The sequence below is a fragment of the Lolium perenne genome, chromosome 1 (assembly GCF_019359855.2).
Source record: "Lolium perenne isolate Kyuss_39 chromosome 1, Kyuss_2.0, whole genome shotgun sequence".
Lineage (NCBI taxonomy): Eukaryota > Viridiplantae > Streptophyta > Magnoliopsida > Poales > Poaceae > Lolium > Lolium perenne.
Window position 1 is genome coordinate 20,275,561 of NC_067244.2, and position 21,119 is coordinate 20,296,679.

The 21,119-nt window shown below is 46.5% G+C and overlaps 2 protein-coding genes across 3 annotated transcripts; both read right to left on the reverse strand.

Moving 5' to 3' along the window:
* Positions 1 to 10,023: 10,023 nt before the first annotated feature.
* Positions 10,024 to 15,422, reverse strand: LOC127343659 (protein NETWORKED 2A-like). Its single transcript, XM_051369824.2, has 5 exons — positions 15,291 to 15,422; positions 13,299 to 14,612; positions 12,914 to 12,929; positions 10,294 to 12,064; positions 10,024 to 10,211 (listed from the first exon to the last, which is right to left on the reverse strand). Exons 1-4 carry the CDS (start codon positions 15,382 to 15,384, stop codon positions 10,294 to 10,296), a joined length of 3,195 nt encoding a protein of 1,064 aa, XP_051225784.2. The 5' UTR covers positions 15,385 to 15,422; the 3' UTR covers positions 10,024 to 10,211.
* Positions 15,423 to 16,810: 1,388 nt separating this feature from the next.
* LOC127343666 (WEB family protein At5g16730, chloroplastic) lies at positions 16,811 to 20,855 on the reverse strand. 2 transcript variants are annotated; one of them, XM_051369841.2, is made up of 3 exons: positions 20,628 to 20,855; positions 19,877 to 20,204; positions 16,811 to 19,773 (listed from the first exon to the last, which is right to left on the reverse strand). In XM_051369841.2, the coding sequence occupies exons 1-3, from the start codon at positions 20,648 to 20,650 to the stop codon at positions 17,119 to 17,121; spliced, it is 3,006 nt and encodes a 1,001-aa protein (XP_051225801.1). In that variant the 5' UTR covers positions 20,651 to 20,855; the 3' UTR covers positions 16,811 to 17,118. The 2 variants fall into 2 exon arrangements, with proteins under 2 accessions (XP_051225801.1, XP_051225789.1); XM_051369829.2 differs by having other exon boundaries at positions 16,811 to 19,776.
* Between the last annotated feature and the right edge of the window lie 264 nt (positions 20,856 to 21,119).

Sequence of the window (21,119 nt, forward strand, 5' to 3'; positions counted from 1 at the left end):
CCTAAAAAAGTGGCGGTGGAGACTGCCGCGACGAGAGCCGCCGGTGCCAATCTGAGGAGGATATCCTGGTGCCAGGTACTGGCCGAGCCGCCTAGGTAAGGGAGGACTGGAAGGAGGACGCGGGAGTCTATTGTCGTCCTCAGCGTCGGTGGAGGCGGATCGATTAATCAGGTCGGCTTCGGATGTCACCATGCAAAGAATTGTGATGGATTACGTTTTCAGCTCTTTGTCTCTTCGCTTCTTCTTCCGTTCATACGCGCTTACAGCTTCTTGCCGCCACCGTCGCGTGAAGCAAGTACTGACTGGATCTAGCAAAGCGTGTACAAAACGATCTTGTTAATCTCTGTAATAGTACAACATCAGTAGCTAGACACATGAGGGCTCTGTAATAGTACAACATCAGTAGCTAGACACATGAGGGCAATTCTTCATTGATATACAGCAGTTTGCCTGCATCCTAAAGTCATCAGCCTTGCTCTAGTTCATGCGCAGCTGCAGAACAGGAACACATATTCCGGTGAGAAGGAAGGCGAGGCCGGGGGTGTTAGCGGCGGGCGGACGGTGCTGCGACGTCGGCCGACACTGGGAGCCGGCGGCGAGTAGGCCTTTGGACTGACTTGGCGGGTGGGAGTGACGGCGTTGGTCAGTTGCAACAGAGAGGAGAAAGCAGATGGGGAATGACTGAGCTGAACGATATTTCCGTCCTAGCTGTACTAAACTACTGTCCACGTCACCGAAACCACCGGTTAATACCGCTCTCGATGGGTGGAGGGGGTCAATTGCCCGGTATACAATACCTAGGGGGGTTAAGTGCTCTAGTTTAAACTTAAGGGGTTTACCGTTCCAAACCTAATAGTTAGGGGGGTTATATGGACTTCTTTCGTCCCGGAGCGCGCCCTCAACGGCTTTCTCGCCGCCCTAGCCCGCACGACCTGCAGCGACGGCCTCTCGCTCGCCGTCGCCCTCTTCAGCCGCATGTCCCGAGGCCATGGCCCACCTGTGGCATCGCCCACAGTCCACACGTACGGCATCCTGCTCGGCTTCTGCTGCCGCGCTCGGCAGCCAGACTTGGCGCTTGCCTTCTTCGGCTGCTTCCTCAGGGCGGGCCTCAAGGCAAACAGCCTTATCGTCAACACCCTCCTCAAGGTCCTCTGCCAGGCAAAGCGGACAGATGAGGCTGCGGACGTGCTGCTTCACAGGATGCCGCATCTGGGCTGCGAGCCTGATGCCATCTCATACAACACAGTTATCAAGGGCTTGTGTGATGGTAGCAGGAGCAACCGTGCACTCGAGCTACTCCGGATGATGGCAAAACAAGAAGCTGGCTGCTCCCCTCCCCTGACGTGGTGTCGTATAACACGGTTATGTTGCATACTAGATTTCAGATTTCCCTATAAATTTTAAAGCCCACTTAGTGGCAGCCTTGTGAGTTTGAGCCCAAGTTGGTGGCAGCTCACTAGGGAGTGGCAAGAGGTGGGAAGTTTAGTCCCACATGGAAAGTTGGGAGGTAGTTAGACCACCTTATAAGGTGGGTTGTTCCACCACTAGTAAGTGAGTGAGAATAGAAGTGCTACACGCGCGCGCTCCTCCTCCTCCTCGCTCGTCTCGACCCGCCGCGCGCGCCGCGCTCGTGGTGAGTGGTGAGTGGATTGAGCCTCGAGCCGAGACTTTCCTTACTTTTTGCAGCTCAGGAAAACGAACAGAGTCCTAGACGGACGCGTCGCAGTTAGTCGGTTCGGGTCGCTCCCGGGCCGTGGGCTATCTGTAACCGACTCGAAACGTGCGCGCTACGTGGGCGTGCCCCACGTTGCCTAGGGTTTCCCGAGCCTATATAATCTCTTGCCCGGCTACCGCAGAAACATATCTAATACACGAGTTAGGTTTTCCACCTCTCTCTGCTTGCGCCGCCATCGTAGCCTACTCCATCCCGCGCGCCGACGTGCATCGGCGAACGGGAGAGCAGGTCTCCGGAACCGCTCGTCCTTGCGATCCTGTACGGGAGAGGGCGAATTAGGTTTTTGGGAAGCGCTCTGCGCGACTGCTCAAGCTCTTCATCACGGGTCGCCTTCCGTCCAAGTCGGGCGGTGCTGCCTACCGTCATCTTCAACGTCGTCTACTTCGACCCGTCGTCCCTGTCGTCCACAACGTTGTCATCAACAACGTTACTGCTGCGACATCATCTGCTACACCTCCACCGCCACCTCCAGATCGGTACGTGCGACATATCTCGATCTGTTTAGCGATGGATGCTTTACCGTTTGTGTTGCTGCTACTCATGTTGATTAATGCATCTAGTATGTTCGAGTTTCACATGTTAGTAGTTACTGTCGTCATGCTTAATATTCTGGAATTAATCATGAAAATTGTGCCTAATTATCCAACAATCCAAAAACCTAATTGTAGGCAATTTCCTGAGTTAACAATGGCTGGTTTTGCTGATGCACTGAGGCCGGATAAGTTTACCGGTGTGCACTTTAAGAGGTGGCAGATTAAGGCCACGCTCTGGCTTACTCATCTGAAAGTATTCCAAGTTAGTAATGGCTTACCTGAAGGAACTATATCTGACCAAGATCAGAACAAGTTCAAGGAAGACAATACTCTCTTTGTTGGATGCGTTCTGAGTATACTTGCTGATCGTCTATGTGATGTGTACATGCACATAGTAGACGGTAAAGAGCTCTGGGATGCACTGAATGTTAAATTCGGTGCAACCGATGCTGGCAGTGAATTGTACATCATGGAGAGCTTCCACGACATCAGGATGGTGAACAACCGTTCTGTAGTCGAACAAGCTCATGAGATACAGTGCATTGCGAAAGAGATTGAACTCCTTAAGTGTGCCTTACCTGACAAGTATGTGGCTGGATGCATCATCGCTAAGTTGCCCCCTTCATGGAGGAACTTTGCCACAACTCTCAAACACAAGAGACAGGAGATATCAGTTGAAAATCTGATAGCGTCTCTTGATATTGAGGAGAAAGCTCGGGCTAAGGATACTACTGAGAAAGGAGAGGGTCAGTCTAGCGCCAACATGGTGCAGAAGAAACCCTACAGCAAGAATAAGGGGAATAACAAGCCCTTCTTCAATAAGCCTATGAAGACTACAACCTTCAAGAAGAAGAAGATGATAAACAAAGCAGATCTGAGCTGCTTTACCTGTGGAGAGACTGGCCACTTTTCTAAGGACTGTCCAGAGAGGGCAGACCGCAAGAAAAAGGCGAGGCAAGTCAACACTGTGACCGCTAGCAATGCTGATGGGTACGGTAATCTCTTTACTGTTCTTTCGGTATTTCAATCTCCATGTTGGTGGATTGATACGGGTGCTAATGTTCATGTGTGTGCTGACATATCCATGTTCACTTCTTACCAGGTCGCCCGGGATTCTTCCGTCTTGATGGGGAATGGGTCACATGCTTCTGTTCGTGGTGTTGGCACGGTAGATCTGAAGTTCACTTCGGGGAAGATCGTGCAGCTGAGGAACGTGCAGCATGTCCCTACTATGAACAAGAATCTCGTTAGCGGCTCCCTTCTATGCAGAGATGGGTTTAAGGTTGTTTTAGAGTCGAATAAAGTAGTTGTTTCCAAGTTTGGACAATTTATTGGTAAAGGCTATGAGTGCGGAGGCTTGTTCCGCTTTTCGCTTTCTGATTTCAGTAATAAGTCTGTGAACCATATTTGTGGCAATGTTAGTGATGATACCAGTGTTTGGCATTCTCGTTTATGTCACATTAATTTTGGTTTAATGTCTCGGCTATCCAGTTTGAGTTTAATTCCGAATTTCACCATTGCCAAAGGTTCTAAGTGCCATAGTTGTGTGCAATCAAAGCAACCCCGGAAGCCTCACAAGGCGGCCGAGGAGAGAAACTTGGCACCTCTAGAACTCATACATTCTGATCTATGCGAGATGAATGGTGTGTTGACAAAAGGTGAAAAGAGATATTTCATGACATTGATTGATGATGCGACTAGATTTTGCTATGTTTATTTATTGCGAACTAAAGATGAAGCTTTAGACTACTTTAAAATTTATAAGGCTGAAGTTGAGAATCAACTAGAGAGAAAGATCAAGCGTCTTAGGTCGGATCGTGGTGGTGAATATTTTCCTAAAATCTTTGATGAATTCTGTGAGGAACATGGCATTATTCATGAGAGGATGCCTCCCTATTCGCCCCAGTCAAACGGGGTTGCCGAGAGGAAAAACCGCACGCTGACTGACTTGGTGAATTCCATGTTAGCCACTGCTGGTTTATCAAAGGCATGGTGGGAGGAGGCTTTATTGACTTCATGTCATGTCCTGAATAGAGTTCCTAACAAGAATAAAGATAAAACCCCTTACGAGGAGTGGGCTGGGAGAAAACCATCACTTTCGTATTTGCGCACGTGGGGATGTTTGGCGAAAGTCAATATTCCAATTACTAAGAAGCGCAAACTCGGACCAAAGACAAGGATTGTATCTTTCTAGGTTATGCTCCATGAGTATAGGCTATAGATTTTTAGTAGTTCAATCCGAGGTACCTGATATGCATGTTGATACTATTATGGAATCTCGTGATGCAACATTTTTTGAGAACATGTTTCCTATGAAAGATATGCATAGCATTGCTAGAATTTCTACTGAGATAATTCCTGAGTCTAGTCCATCTAATGAGTATTTTGAACAATCACGTGAGAATGTTACTGAGAAGGATGACAATGAAGCTCCTAAACGGAGCAAGAGACGGAGGATTGAAAAATCCTTTGGTGATGATTTCATTGTGTACCTTGTGGATGATACTCCCACGTCCATTGCAGAGGCATTCGCATCTCCAGATGCAGATGACTGGAAAGAAGCTGTCCATAATGAGATGGACTCGATTCTTTCTAATGGAACTTGGGAGCTATCAGAACGACCCCATGGATGCAAGCCTGTAGGCTGCAAATGGGTGTTCAAGAAGAAGCTAAGGCCTGATGGTACTATTGAGAAGTACAAGGCGCGGCTTGTAGCTAAAGGCTACACACAGAGAGAAGGCGAAGTTTACTTCGACACCTATTCACCTGTCGCTAGACTTACCACCATTCGAATACTACTGTCCATGGCTGCCTCCTATGGTCTTATCGTTCATCAAATGGACGTAAAGACAGCTTTTCTTAATGGAGAGTTGGAAGAGGAAATCTATATGGATCAGCCTGATGGGTTTGTAGTAAAAGGTGAAGAAAGAAAGGTGTGCAAGTTGCTGAAATCTTTATATGGCCTGAAACAAGCACCTAAGCAATGGCATGAGAAGTTTGACAGAACTTTGACTTCTGTAGGCTTTGTTGTCAATGAGGCTGACAAGTGCGTTTACTATCGCCATGGTGGGGGCGAAGGTGTTATACTGTGTTTGTATGTGGATGATATTCTGATATTTGGTACAAACATGAAAGTAATACACGAGGTCAAGTCTTTCTTGTCAAAGTGTTTTGATATGAAAGATCTGGGAGAAGCTGATGTGATTCTGAACATCAAGCTTATTAAGAACGAGAGTGGGATTACTCTAACACAATCCCATTATGTTGAGAAGATCTTGAGCCGGTTCGGCTATATTGATAGCAAGTCTTGTCCAACACCTTATGATCCCAGTGTGACATTACGCAAGAACCGGAGGATTGCCGTAGATCAACTGAGATACTCTCAGATTGTTGGCTCACTCATGTACTTAGCGAGCGCGACTAGACCCGACATCTCTTTTGCTGTTAGCAAGTTGAGTAGATTCATGTCAAACCCGGCATCGATCATTGGCATGCACTTGATAGGGTCATGCGCTACCTATGTGGTACAATGAGTTATGGGATTCACTATTCAGGGCACCCAGCTGTGCTTGAAGGATATAGTGATTCAAATTGGATCTCTGATGTAGCTGAACTCTACGCCACTAGCGGGTATGTATTTACCTTTGGAGGTGGCGTAGTGTCATGGAGATCTTGTAAGCAAACCATATTGACGAGGTCAACTATGGAAGCAGAACTTACTGCTTTGGACACAACCACTGTTGAATCAGAATGGTTGCGTGAGCTCTTGATGGACTTGCCTGTGGTTGAAAAACCTGTACCGGCAATCATTTTGAATTGTGACAATCAAACTGTAATTGTCAAAGTGAACAATTCTAAGGATAACGCGAAGTCATCAAGACACATCAAAAGACGTTTGAAGTCTGTTAGGAAATTGCGAAACTCCGGAGTAATAACTGTTACATATATTCAAACAGATAAAAACCTGGCAGATCCCTTTACAAAGGGACTATCACGTAATGTGATAGAAAGTGCATCGAGGGAGATGGGTTTGATACCCGTTGATGTTACACCATAGTGGTAACCCAACCTTTGTGATCGGAGATCCCGTGAATTAGGACCTGAGAAGAACAAACTAGTGGTTTAATTGAGGAGAGTATTCTGTAACCCTCTCTATGCGAAGATGCACAACTCTCAATTGCTGTAAGGCAGGTTGGCAACAAGCGTTAATGTGTTTATGTTGGCTATTTTAGCAAAGATGTTGTCCTACAGAGCATTCTTGAAATAACACACCTATATGAGTCCGATTGTTAAACGTCGGAATCTATGAGATTTGGGTGATCTCTAGTAAACTCATGAAGAGACCACGAAGTATGACGCATATACTTCACCCGCGGGGTAGGCTACTGGCAGCCATGTACTGGTTATGACTTTGAGTGAAACCCTGTTCACGCAAAACTTGCAATTCAAGGCTTAGTCCATTGTTCAAGTGTGAATGGATGTAGCTTAAGGTTCTAGGCGGAAGTTCAACTTAACAGTCTCCGCTGAAACACTGGTATATAAACAAGCAGCGAGTATTGGTAAATCTCTAATTGGGGATTTGAGATCTGGTGGGGGATTGTTGAAATATTGGGCCCATACACATTGGCCCATACTAGATTTCAGATTCCCTATAAATCTCAAAGCCCACTTAGCGGCAGCCTTGTGAGTTTGAGCCCAAGTTGGTGGCAGCTCACTAGGGAGTGGCAAGAGGTGGGAAGTTTAGTCCCGCATGGAAAGTTGGGAGGTAGTTAGACCACCTTATAAGGTGGGTTGTTCCACCACTAGTAAGTGAGTAAGAATAGGAGTGGTTCACGCGCGCTCCTCCTCCTCCTCGCTCGCTCGTCTCGACTCGACTCGACGCGCGCGCCGCGCTCGTGGTGAGTGGTGAGTGGATTGAGCCTCGAGCCGAGACTTTCCTTACTTTTTGCAGCTCAGGAAAACGAACAGAGTCCTAGACGGACGCGTCGCAGTTAGTCGGTTCGGGTCGCTCCCGGGCCGTGGGCTATCTGTAACCGACTCGAAACGTGCGCGCTACATGGGCGTGCCCCACGTTGCCTAGGGTTTCCTGAGCCTATATAATCTCTTGCCCGGCTACCGCAGAAACATATAATACACGAGTTAGGTTTTCCACCTCTCTCTGCTTGCGCCGCCATCGTAGCCTACTCCATCCCGCACGCCGACGTGCATCGGCGAACGGGAGAGCAGGTCTCCGGAACCGCTCGTCCTTGCGATCCTGTACGGGAGAGGGCGAATTAGGTTTTTGGGAAGCGCTCTGCGCGACTGCTCAAGCTCTTCATCACGGATCGCCTTCCGTCCAAGTCGGGCGGTGCTGCCTACCGTCGTCTTCAACGTCGTCTACTTCGACCCGTCGTCCCTGTCGTCCACAACGTTGTCATCAACAACGTTACTGCTGCGACATCATCTGCTACACCTCCACCGCCACCTCCAGATCGGTACGTGCGACATATCTCGATCTGTTTAGCGATGGATGCTTTACCGTTTGTGTTGCTGCTACTCATGTTGATTAATGCATCTAGTATGTTCGAGTTTCACATGTTAGTAGTTACTGTCGTCATGCTTAATATTCTGGAATTAATCATGAAAATTGTGCCTAATTATCCAACAGGTTATCCATGGCTTCTTAAAGGAGGGTAAATTCAGCACGGCAAGCAACCTATTCCATGAAATGGTACAACAGGTTGTTGTTCCTGATGTGGTGACGTATAGCTCGATGATTGGTGTGCTGTGCAAGCGTGGAAGAAGCAAAGAAGCTAGACAGATTCTGGATTGTGGGATTCTCAAGGGCCTCAAACCAGATATCGTTGCATACACTACTATGCTTCACGGGTACGCTACACAAGGATGCCTTGTTGATATGAATAATCTCTACAACTTGATGGTAGGAGAAGGTGTCGTACCTGACCAATATGTTTTCAACATATTGATCAATGCACATGCTAAATGTGGATTGGTGGATGAGGCTTTTCTTATCTTTGAAGACATGCTGAAGCAGGGAGTGAAACCGGATGCTGTGACCTATTTAGCCATGATAGATGCGTTTTGCAGAAAGGGTAGGATGAATGATGCTATTCAACAATTCAACCAGATGATTAATGTGGGGGTACCACCGAATATACAGACTTATGGGTGCCTGATTCAGAGTTATTGTGCACATGGTGATTTAGTGAGAGCTAAAGAATTGGTTTATGAAATGAAGGAAAAAGGCATCCGTTATCTTGGCATTATCTTCTTTAACTCAATAATAAATAGCCTATGCAAACAAGGAAGGGTGACAGATGCACAAGATATCTTTGACTTTATGATACATATAGGTGAGAAGCCCGATGTTATCACATTCAGTTCACTGATTGATGGATACTGCTTAGTTGGCAAGATGCAGAAAACATCCAGAGTACATGATGATATGGTATCAGTTGGCATCGAGCCTGGTGCAATTACGTACAGTACACTTATTGATGGATACTTTAAAGCTGGAATGGTGGATGCTGCGTTGACTTTGTTCCAAGAAATGTCAGGTATGGCAGCTAAACCGGATGCTCTTATAACATCATAATGGATGGATTATTTAAGGCTGGTAGAACCATTGCTGCAAAAGAAAAGTTCCATGAGATGATCAAAAGTGGAGTGAGATTGTCCATTGGTACATACAATGTAATTCTCGGCGGGCTTTGCAGAAATGGTTGTGCAGATGAAGCAGTCATGCTGTTCGACAAGTTGCGAGCAATGAACCTTAAGTTTGATATTAGAACTCTCACTATTATAATTGATGCAATGTTTAAAGTTGGAAGAATAGAGCAAGCTAAGAATTTGTTTGCTGCAATACCAGTCAAGGGATTGGTACCTGATGCTATAACCTACACCACGATGATGTCAAACCTTATAGAAAAAGGATTGGTAGAAGATGCTGACAGTATATTTTCATCAATGGAGAGGAGTGGTTGTGCTTCCAACTCTCGTATGCTAAATATTATTATCAGAAAGTTATTGAAAAAAGGTGAAATAGTCAGGGCCATCAATTATATGTCCAGAGTTGATGGGAAAAGCATGTCGCTTGAAGCTTCAACTATTTCCCTGTTGATAACTCTCTTTTCAAGGAAAGGGATATACCATAAGCACAAAGATTTGCTCACAGAAAGGTATCAGTTTTTGGAAGGAGACATCCACAGTTGACATGATACATTCTATCTGAACTTAAATCCTCAAAAGGCACACTTCAGATTTTCCTTGCAATGAGGCCTTTCTGCTTATACAAGAAATGCAATCTATCTGCGAGTAGAAAGTTAGTACCCAATTCTCTTTCTTTTTGTTTTCCAATGTGTTAAAATCATGGAATGTGAACTGTCGGTATTTCAGTAATGATATGTATTTTCTGTATATTGTTTTTTGTGTTTGTATATGCGGATAGGTTGCATTTGTTAGAACGATGGCTTTTGGTGCCTGGTGGTGATTGTGGAAGGCATAGAAGTGTGTTGTTCCACAAGAGTTTGAATCTTTATTTTGTGAATGTTTCTGTATGGCCTCTCACCACCTAGATTTCTGAATGAATGTGTATTGTTGTCATCTTTACTGAACAGCAGAATAGCCCAAGCTAACCTCATAAGTGTCTCACAGACAAAGAATTCAAAAAAAAAGTCCCACAAACAAGGAATCATGTCTTTTGTGACTAATCAGACATTCATTGTCATAGAAACATTATGAAGGTAAATTATGTATAGTAGCAGTATATCCTCTGAACATAAACATCTAATATATATAAACTCTAACTAATCCCAGCGAGAATGTGGCCCTGAAAGGAACTGTCCGGCATTGAGAGGACACAACCTAACATCATATTTCTAGTGGTGTATGCTTGACGGTTTATTTAGCTCCATGCATGATGAGTTTAGTTCATTCGCAAAGTCCTGATCATCATTACAGCGTGTCAGTCCACAAAGTCATAGGGGAAACATTAGCTGGTAATTTAGCCAGACAGACATGAGTTACCTATTCCATTTTAGCGAAGAATGCCATGTCGCTGTGCTGCTTCTGTAACGCCGGATTCATGCATGCCAGCAGCGAGGACTTCTTCTTCTTGGCTGGAAAGAGGAATGACCGGAGTGGCACTCTTGATTTAGAGGGTGTATTCCTCCAGGTGCCAAAGCCTTTCGACGCAGATAAGCTTGGGCTATTAAGAATCTTTGGTATAACCTTTTCGATCTCTCCTTGGAGCCCTCTTATATGATCCAAACCAGCCTGCAGTTCATCCGCAACCTTGTTATTCTCCTGCTTCATGTTTAGGATCTCTCCTTGGAATTTGGCAGCATGGTAGGAAGTGAATTGAATTCCCTCCTCAGTTTCTGCATCCATCTCCATAGCTGCTTGGATTTCCTCTTGTATGCTGCAGAGTGAAGAAAACCTATAGTGGAGCTCTCCTTTGAACATAGCATTCTGTTCCAACCATACTTGCATGTCAATCTTAAGTTCTCTCAGCTGCTTTTCTATGGCTTCAGATTCAACTTTTGCAGGAGGATCACTTGCCCGTCCGCTGTTCACCTTGAGCTTGTCCTCATTTACTATCTTTCCAATCTCTGATTGTAGCTGATCATGCTTGGTCTGAAATTCTTGTATCTTTTGGAATGATGTGCTGAACTTCATCCAGAACTCTAGGTTCTCCCCCAAAAGTCCATCAATGTCTCTTCGAAACTTGTCTTCAAGAGGTGAGGCGTTCTCCATCTCAAGAATATTAGTTAATCTGTGGTCACCCAGAACAATGCTTTCTTGGTCAAGAACAGTGTCATGTGATGCATCATCCTCCATATGGGCTTCATGGTTTGCATTATTTTTAGGGCTATAATTCTGAATAGAAGATGCACTTTGTCTCCTTTGATGAACTGGCAAAAAGCTTGGGATCCTTCGATGCCCCCTAAAAGACCCACTCTTGAAACTCACGGTCGTGTTTGTATTTATGTGATGGCCACTGTGCTGTGCATCTTTGTCAGTAGAAGAGTTCAAGAGTTCACGCAGTGACCGTATCTCCTTGTCCTTCAATTCATTGGCACACCGTAGTTCACTCATCATGGCTTTCATCTCATTCAAACATTCCTCGTTCTTTATCTCCATTTCTGTAAGGCTTCTCTTTGCATTCTTGTAATTTCGGAGGATAGAAGTGTACTCGGTCAATAGTACCTTTTCCTTGTCTTGGAGTCCACTCATAAGCAATTCCTGCAGATTAGCCATGTTCTCCTCTTGATCTACAGCACCAACAACCTTTCCATTGCAAGGAGTAGAATTTTCGGTGCTACGAGTGTTTTCTGACTCTTCTGCCTTGTTCATCTCCTTTTCGGAGTGGCCTGCGGAAATGCTATGACCAGCTGTTGATAAATCTTGCTTGTCATCCACTTGTTTTAGATCGTGATCTTGTGGAGCATCAGTTGAAATATTATGCAATTGATCTAATGAACCTTGCTCGCAGGAATGTACAACATATGGTTGCATGCTGCTGCCAAGGTTGCCAACAGTTCCGTGAACATATTCCACTTCTTTATTGTTATGCTCACCAGATGCATCCTCGTCTGATATTTCCTTACTCACTGGTGGAGCTGTCAAGCTAGATTTGCTTTCAAGCCCACAATGCCACAAATCCTCTAAATCATCTGCTCTGTAATGCTTTTCTGCCATACTTTCATGGTAACCATCAGATGGCTGCTTGTTACCGCTGAAGATTTCTAGCTCCAACTCACGGGACCAATCAGGAAATCCATCTATGGCATGCTTTCTTGTATCTTTATCCATCTGAAGATCTATTTCTGGGTCTTGTTTCTCGCACTCGGTTAATGATAACTTTTCCTTGTCTTGCAGTCCACTCATAAGAGAATGCTGTAGAATAGCCATGTTCTGTTTTTGATCTTCAAAGCCAATAACTTCTCTATTACCAGGAGTACAACTTTCAGTAATATATGAGTTTTCTGACCCTTCTGCATGGTTTATATCTTGTTTTGTGTGGCCTTCGAAAATTCTGTGGTCCGCTGTTGATGAATCCTGCTTGTCACCTGCTTTTTTTAGATTGTGATCTAGTGAGCCTTCAGATACATTATGATGCAATTGATCCAATGAACCTTGCTCATGGGAATGTATAACATATGGTTGCATGCCGCTGCCAATTACTCCATGAGCATATTCTACTTCCGTACTGCTATGTTCACCAAATGGATTGTTATGTGCACTTTCTGCTGTTACCTTATCTACTGATGGAACTTCAAAGCTTGATTTGCCTTCCAGCTCAAAATGCCACAAATTCTCTGAATCATCATTGATGATGGCCAACTCCGACTTAACGGAGCTATCTGCGAATCCATCTATGTCAGGCTTTTGTGTAGCTTTATCCATCTGAGGATCTTCTTCTGGATCTTGTTTCTTGCACTCGCTTAATGGTACATTTTCCTTGTCTTCGAGTCCACTCATAGGGATTTGCTGCAGATTAGCCATGTTCTCTTGATCTTCAAAGCCAACAACTAGTCCATTTTCAGGAGTAGAATTTTCACTGATATGCAAGTTTTCTGACTCATCTGCTTTCTTTATCTTTTGTTCTGAGTGGTCTTCAGAAATGATATGGTCAGCTGATGACGAATCTTGCTTGTCATCTACTTGTTTTAGGTTGTGATCTTCTGGGCCTTCATATGAAATATGATCCAACAGATCCAGCGACCCTTGCTCATGGGAATGTGTAACATGTGGTTGCATGCTGGTGTCAATGACTCCATGAGCATATTCCACTTCTTCATTGCCATGTTCACCAAATGTATCATTATCTGCATTTTCTTCTGTTCCCTTATCTAATGATGGAGCGGCAAATCTTGATTTCCCTTCAGTCTCAAAGGGACACAAATCCTCTGAATCATCATTGATGATCGCTAAATCTGACTGACCAGAGCAATCTGCAAATCCATCTAGCTCAGCCTTTTGTGTAGCTTTGTCCTGATTATCTTCATCTTCTGGTTTTATTTTCTCACACTCGCCAAATGGTTCGGTGTGGTTGGATGGTGTTGCTTCATCAGCCTGTGTGAGCACCGGGTCAGTTTGGTGCTCAATGAGAGGTGACTGCAACATATCTGTAATACCACAGAAACTAGTTACAGTTTCAGCGAAATTTGAATAAACTATACTTTCTTCTTCATGGAAGGAGCTCTCAAGATACTGCACTCTCATCAGCTCATCTTCTGCCTTCTCGAGCTTCTCGTTCAATTCACCTGAGCCACTTGTTACTACTGCCTTCACTTCCTCCAGTTCATGCAAGGACTTCTCCAGATCTGTGTTTTCCAGACACAGCCTATCTATCTTCGCAGTCTGTGATGAAACCATAAGTTCCAAATCAACAACCTTATTGACTATATCATCGATTTTTTCTGCGATCTCTGCCACGGAAATATCAGTGTCTTTCTGAAAATACTCCTTGATCTTGTCTACTATTGCTTCCATTTCGATTTTCTGCTGCTTCATAGAGTACACATCATCCATCTCAACGCTGGCATCATTTGCCGCATTCTCGTAGAGAGAATTTCCTGAATCTGACAGGACTTTACCATGCTTTTTCATGATATTCTTCAGTTTATCTCTTGAAACGTTGGCCCTTTCCAGTTCAACCATTGCCTGGCTGAACGATAACTTCTGTTGTTCCTGCAGTTTGGAAATGGTGTCTTCACAAGATTTAAGTGCACTTGCTGTCATCAGGGCTCTGGCCTCATCATCTTCAATCACGGCGCTTTCGCTGAACTCCTCTTGGAAGTAGCAGACTTCTTCATGCATGTCATTGATCTGCTTTTCGAGATCCCAGTATTTCGCTATTCCGCTCTCGTAAGAGCTCTTGATAAACTCTTTCTCCGTCTGCAGCACCAATATCTCTTTCTGCTTCCTGCTGATCTCCGATTGCGCGTTATCCTTGTTGACTGGACCTGCAGAGTTGGCTCCTCCACCCTTCGGTCCTGATTTATCTCCTTTCTTCTTTTTCATTAGCCCCTCGACCGTTGACTTGCGGATCTTACGAGGATCAACCGTCGTGAACGCCTTTGGGAGGCTGTCATCGTCCTCTTCTAGCATAGAGTACTGAACCTGGTCAGGGAATGCAGTTGCAACTGTGTGGTTTGCTTTGTGTAGCTCTCCTGACATGTGGTCATAGCGTTCGGCAAGAGCTCTGTATGCCCGGTAAGCTTCTTCCACGGAACTGATCACCTCTGGCCGCCTCTGGTAATACATTTCTGCCCTCTTTGCAAAAGAATCTGCTTCCTCTCCGAGGAGTAGGAGAATGCACTTGACCCTGTCGTCCATATCTGCACATTAACGGCAATCTATTAATGGTCTACCCAAAAGAGTAACGCTGACCAATTAGTTGGTTAGGTAGCAACACGATTTGACCCTGTTTTGTGGAACCCGTGCTGGTAAGAGTAATTTCTCAAAATCAGCATCAAGTCGATGTGCAGAGTTGCTGATTTTTTTATATATAGGATGGCCATGCTACTCTGATTAAACATGCATATGCTTCAAAGTAAATTTAATCAGTATTAGGTTGATATCACTGGCTTCTAGCTTTTTCACCTAATAATACCTGTAGAATGGCATGCCTATGTTTTAGTTGTGATCAACTTGAACTGTGTATTATCTTTCGGAGGAAATTTAATTGTATATATGCTAGTCTAAATGCAGCAGTATTTCTTTGTCTGAGTGACCAAGCCTCCACATAACTTGGCTACAAAATAGCAATATACCATAATATATTTCTGCTGATCTGAGTCATGCATCGAATTCATAATCACCTGGCAGTAATATAGTGTATAGATATTTACATGATTTATGTGTTAATTAGCCAGAATGGTGATACAAATTACATATTTTGCCTTTATTTGACAACTGCTGCAGGATACTATGCAATGTTTTGACCAGAAATAAATCAAAGATGCGCCAAGAAAGTAATGAAAATCTAGGAGCATGGACAAAGAAGATGGACGGACCTTGGAGGTTGCTGTCGAGCCATTTGGACTGCCTGGTGCGGATGTGGCTCGCCCACCACCATGAGTAGGCGTTGCTCGCCGCCCGCTGCAGCATCCTCCTCCTTTCTTCCGCCACACTTCTTCAGCTGCCGGTTAGCCAGCCCCTCCTCTCCCCTCTTCCTCCAAAGCTGATGTCTCTTTCACCTTCTCTTCCAATGCACAAAAGACCTGATCAGTTCGCACGCCTGAATGTGTGTGGGTGGGTCCCTGCTGATCATCGCTGTTGTTGCAAACAGGACAAGATCAAAGTTGCAGGAGTTCAAACTGAAAAGTCAGCAATGTGCATTGCCTACAATTGTCGGGCTATACACCATCTTCGAAAGAAGAAGAACACGGTGGCACCGGAGGGGAGGAAGAAGAACAGAGAAGAAGAGAAGAAAATAATCAGGAATGCAAGCAATCTTCCTGCAGAGATGCTACTTGTGCTTGGCTGGCAGAAGAGCGGAAGTGGTAGTGGAGAAGTGGTGGCATGTGGCAAGGCTTGGGGATATAGTCTCTGAAATGTGGGCCCCGTGGATGCGTCGAGTCCTGGTCGCGGCCTGTGCTGCTCTGCTCGTGCTCTGCACGTTGGCATGTGCACACTGGGCCGAAAGTAGCTCTGAGATGGGCCGTGGGCTCAAGTCGTACTGTCACCTTTTACTTTTTTTTCTTTCCCTTTCTCTTTTCTTTCTAGTAGTAGATTTCTGTAGATTTGGTGTCAATAGCAAATTATTGACTGATGGAAACATAAGGGCTTCCTCTCCTGCAAATGCATATATTTTCTGCTATTACCTGCCATAGCCAATCATACTTTACTTAGATTTCAAGCACACAACAAATCCAAGTTACCAAAGATAGAAAACCAGCAGAAAATCACGAAGTAATCAAAAAACAAACACAATATTTCCATTTTAAGAAAATGTTCCTATAGCTCTCTAGCAAAAAAAAAAGATCCACAATAAATCTCTAAGCAGTGCTACACATTATACTGGAGACCAAATGAATGCTTCTCTCGTTTGACACTTTACAACCAGCCAGGATGACATTATGTACAGTTATAGGCCACATGGGTGCATGTGCACAAATCCAGCCCCATCTAAGAAAAGAAACAATTATGAAATTACAGCTATTCAGCTGTACCATACCAACATATCATGCCATTTTCATTTTCACCCACTTGATTTGATCCATGCCACCTTCCTAAGCAACCAAGATTAGGAGGGTCCAACCACACCAAAAATAAGTAAAGAAAACAAAAAGGCCAACTCATCTCAATCGATTTCAGCTGTTAAAAAAGATAATCATGGATGGGATGGCCAACATGGCAACCAACATGAGTGATCAGCTTTCTGCCTGCCACCAGACATGAATATGCTTTCCGACACAACAGACATGATTAGAGTAGCCAACAGATCATGCCAACAAGCTTGATGGTTAAATTAGGTAAGATTACATTACAATAGATGATACATGTGATCAGATTGTCATAAGGAGCTACACAGTTTTCAGAAATGACTGGTAACATTGTGATTAGGAGGAGCTCCATCCAGTTACAAACAAACGGCCACAAATCGTGTAGATAATTATAGCCACACCCATAGGGCAAAGAACAGGAGGTCCAACTTCAAAAGAAAAGGAAAAAAAAAACACAGCCACAAACTAATGCAATCACCAGAACAAGATACAGTTATTGACAAAAGAAAAAGATCGCGCGCGGAAATTAAGCACACTACTTGCTGTCAAACAAAAAAGAAAATCAGAGTAAACACCAATAACAGTACATGTGTTTTCTGTTCACCTGCTAGTGCTACTACTTGCTGCTTTTCTTCTTCAGTAGGCTGCCAAACTTCTTCAGCAGAGGCTTGTTCTTCTTCTGTTTCGTTACCGGAGACATTGCGACTTTGCTGGTAACTTCTGCCGACGCCGTGCCGTTTACGTGATCTGTGCTGCTATCATCCTTGGAGGACTGATCGTCTCTGGAAGATTCGGTTTCCTGCTTCCTGTCTGTCCATGGCTGGTTCTCGACGACTTTGTTGCTCTCCTGTACCATGGTTTCTTCCATTTTTACTTCCTTCTGTGCAACCTTACAGTCTTCTTTCTCTTCCTCTTGATTCATGTCCCTATTGGAGTTCCCGTTGGCAACGATGAGTTCCATGTTCGGCTTTTTATCGCTCTCTCCTTCCGTGTCTTCAGTTTCTGCACCTGAATCAGCAACTACTTCGCGTGCTGAACTGTGTACCTCATCGACAACCACTAGCTTCTCTTCCTCCTCAGGATGCTTTTTTACCATGGCTTCAGCGAGCAGAGCAGACAATTCATCTATCTTCTTCATGGCCTCAGCTTCTCGCAGCCTGAATTCGTCATTCTCCTGGGTTAAGCTCTGCAATGCGTTCTCTTTATCAAGTAACCTGTCCTTCAGTTGCAAACTCTCAGACGTAGCCGCCTGCACAGCCTTGTTAGCTTCAGCTACTGCTGATTCCATGTGCATTAGCTGCTCTTGAAGACCCTCTTTCTCAGCCTTTACCTCCTGCACAATCTTGTTAGCCTCAGCAACCGCTGATTCCGTGTGCGTTAGCTGCTCTTGAAGATCCTCTTTCTCAGCCTTTACTTCCTGTACTGCCTTGTTAGCTTCAGCAACCGCTGATTCCGTGTGTATTAGCTTCTCATGAAGACCCTCTTTCTCAGCCTTTACCTCCTGTACGGCCTTGTTAGCTTCAGCAACCGCTGATTCCGTGTGCATTAGCCGCTCTTCAAGATCCTCTTTCTCAGCCTTTACCTCCTGTACGGCCTTGTTAGCTTCGGCAACCGATGATTCCATCTGCACTAGCTGCTCTAGAAGACCTTCTTTCTCAGCCTTTACTTCCTGCACAACCATGTTAGCTTCCGCAACTGCTGATTCTGTGTGCATTAGCTTCTCTTGAAGCATCTCTTTCTCCTCATTGACGGTTTCGAGTTTGTGCTCTGCGTCTCGCAGTGATGCTACTACCTTGTCGGCTTCTGCTTTAAGAGTGCCAATTTCTTCCTCCGACTGCTTGCTTGAATTGACAATGGCAATCTCCTTAGCTTCGCATTCTTCTCTGTACTTGATCACCTCAGCCTCCAATGTTCCGACGGTTTTCTGTAAACACGTAATGTCATAGTTTGCCTCGTCAAGCATTACCTCGTAATTCTCTTTGGTGCTATTTAGGGACAGCTTCAGATCACCAATCTGTGCGAGGGCATGCTCGTAATCATCTTCCTTGTTCTGCAATCTCTCATGTGCTTCCTTTGCTTTGCCAGACGCCTCACTCAGGGCAGCAGTGAGATCCTCCACCGCCCTTCTCTCTTTCTCCTCTCTGTCCCTAGCATCATCCAACTCGTTAATTAGCCTGATTTTCTCCTCGGTCAGGATCTCAATATTTGCATTAGCATTCTTCTCACTGTTCAAAGCCAAGGAGGCCACTTCTTCGGCAGCCTCAAGCTTGTTCTTGAGAACATCTATCGTTGTCTGCAGCCCAAACAACTCCTGCTGAGAGGCATCCAAGTGCTCACTGGATTCGTTGATGTCTGCTGAAAGCCTTGCCACCTCAATTTCAAGTGCCGTTGTCTTTCCTTTGAGCACTTCGATCTCAGATTCCCTGTCCTGTAAAATAGACTGGGTGGTGTCCAACTCTTGTGCCGTGGAGATAAGGGTTTCACTTTTGGCCTTCTCCGAGAGAGTAAGTTCCTCCAGTTCCATTTCCAGTGATCCAGCCTTGAGCTTCCATTCTTCAAACTGCTGACGCAATTCTGACTCGGCTTTCTTTGCATCAGCCAGCTGTGACTTGAGCTCCTCGGTCTGTTTCTCTGTATCTGCCAGCTTCTCTTCAAGGACTTTGGCTTCCTCTAGTTTTCCTTTCAGAACTGAGATTTCGGATTCTAAACTCTTGATAAATGCCTCAGCTTCACGGATCTTACTATCCTCGCTGGCGGTGCTCGAATCGAGCAACCCTTTCAAGCGCATGACCTCGCTAGAGAGGATCTCCACCTTCTCAGCATTGACCTCGGCGATCTTCATGGCATCGTCGGCGTGGCCAAGCGCGGCCTTCTTGGACTCGTTGGCAACCGCGAGCTCGCGCCTGAACCTCTCGAGCTCCTCGGTGGTGGCGACGAGCGTCTCGAGGTCTGCGGCGTGCTGGCCACGCACGCACTCGACCTCGCGCTGCCACTCGTCGTCGCGCCTCTGCGCCTCGTCGATGCCGGCCTGCTCGAGCTCGTCGGCGCGGAACTTCTCGATCTCGGTGGCCTCCTCGGCCCAGCGCTTGGCCATGAGCGCGTCCTGCAGCTTCTCGTGCACCTCGTCGGCCACGTGCCGGGCCTCGCCGAGCTCGCCGAGGAGCCGGTCCTTCTCGCCGGCCACGAAGGCCAGCTGGTCCTTGGCCTTCTTGAGGTCCTCGTGCGCCGACTCCAGCCGGCCCTGCAGCTCCGCCTCCCGCCGCAGCTGCTTCTGCTGCATCGTTACGAGGATTGCAGGTCAGTTCCGGCAAATGCAGGCACCGACGGACAGGATGGAAGTTCCCAGGGTGGGGGAGGGGCTGCGGTTTACTTACGTCGGGAGGAGGCGTGCCGATCTTGGGCACCCGGCGCTCGACGACGGGCTTGGTGTCGGCGGATCTCGGGGACCGGTCGAAGGAGAGGCGCGGGCGCGCCGACGGCGGCGAGTTGGGCTCGGACCTGAACGGCCCGCCCCCATTGCGCGAGCGCGGCGTGGATGGCGTCCCGCCGCCGCCACCGCCTGTGCCGGTTCCGACGGCCCTCCGCCTGGTGCCGCCGGGCGTGGAGGGGCGGTAGCCGGAGGACGGCGTGGAGGGGCGGTGGCCGGAGGACGGCGTGCTCGGCCTGGTCCTGCTGCCGACCGGCGACTCATTGGGCCCAGATCTGTTCACAGCAACAACAGCACACTCCGTGTTATCCATTAAAGCTCCAATCTTCCGAAATGCAGGGCCCCGAATCACAAACCAAAATCAACCACAGCTCTCGAGACGCACTTAAGAGGACAATTTGAGCGGAAGAACGAAAGTGTAGCACCGACAGACAAAATCAAGTGGATCAAGAAGGCAGTTCCAGCCGACAGAGTACGGGGGAATTCGTCGGTTCCCAACTTCCAACGCGTTGTTAAATTCGTGGCCGCGGAGGTACCGGTGAAAGCAAGCAAAGCGGCGACGGGGAAAATGGCGGCGAGATCTACCGCCGCCAGCGGAACCGAATACTCAGAAAGAAAAGATAAAACCAGCCGAATCAAACAGGAAACCAAGAACACTGGGCAGGAAAAGAACCGGGGAGAGGGGAGTAGAACGGCACCTTGATCTGGAGGAGGGCAGCATTGCGGCGGACACAGGTGGGGGCGCCGAGTCCAGATTGAGAAGGTGAAGCAGAAGAAGAAGAAGCAGCAGAAGTGGAAGAGAAGAGGGGAGTGGGGGCGGTCAGTCCGTCGGCCACACCCACCAGAGCGAGCGACGGACGGGCCGAAAGGCTGCAAAGGCAAAAGGCAAAGCGGCGCACCGGCACCGGCACCGGCACAGGCCAAAGGCAAAGTCGAAAGATGCAGATGCCGTGGGAAATTTTTAACTTGGGAATAATGCGACTTGTTGGTTGTGGTTTGGCAGAGAAATGTTGGTTGGCGCGTGCTAATCAGGGATGCGTCCCTGGGGCAGAGGTTACACTGCATGCCGCGCTTCTCACCTACTGATGGCGATGCCGGCACCACCCCTGGTGCCATGAGACGAGGGGCATGGACTTGGGGCGCCATTATTAGTTGGGGAGGAGAAAAGTGTAGGCAGGGTGGTTGGGCTA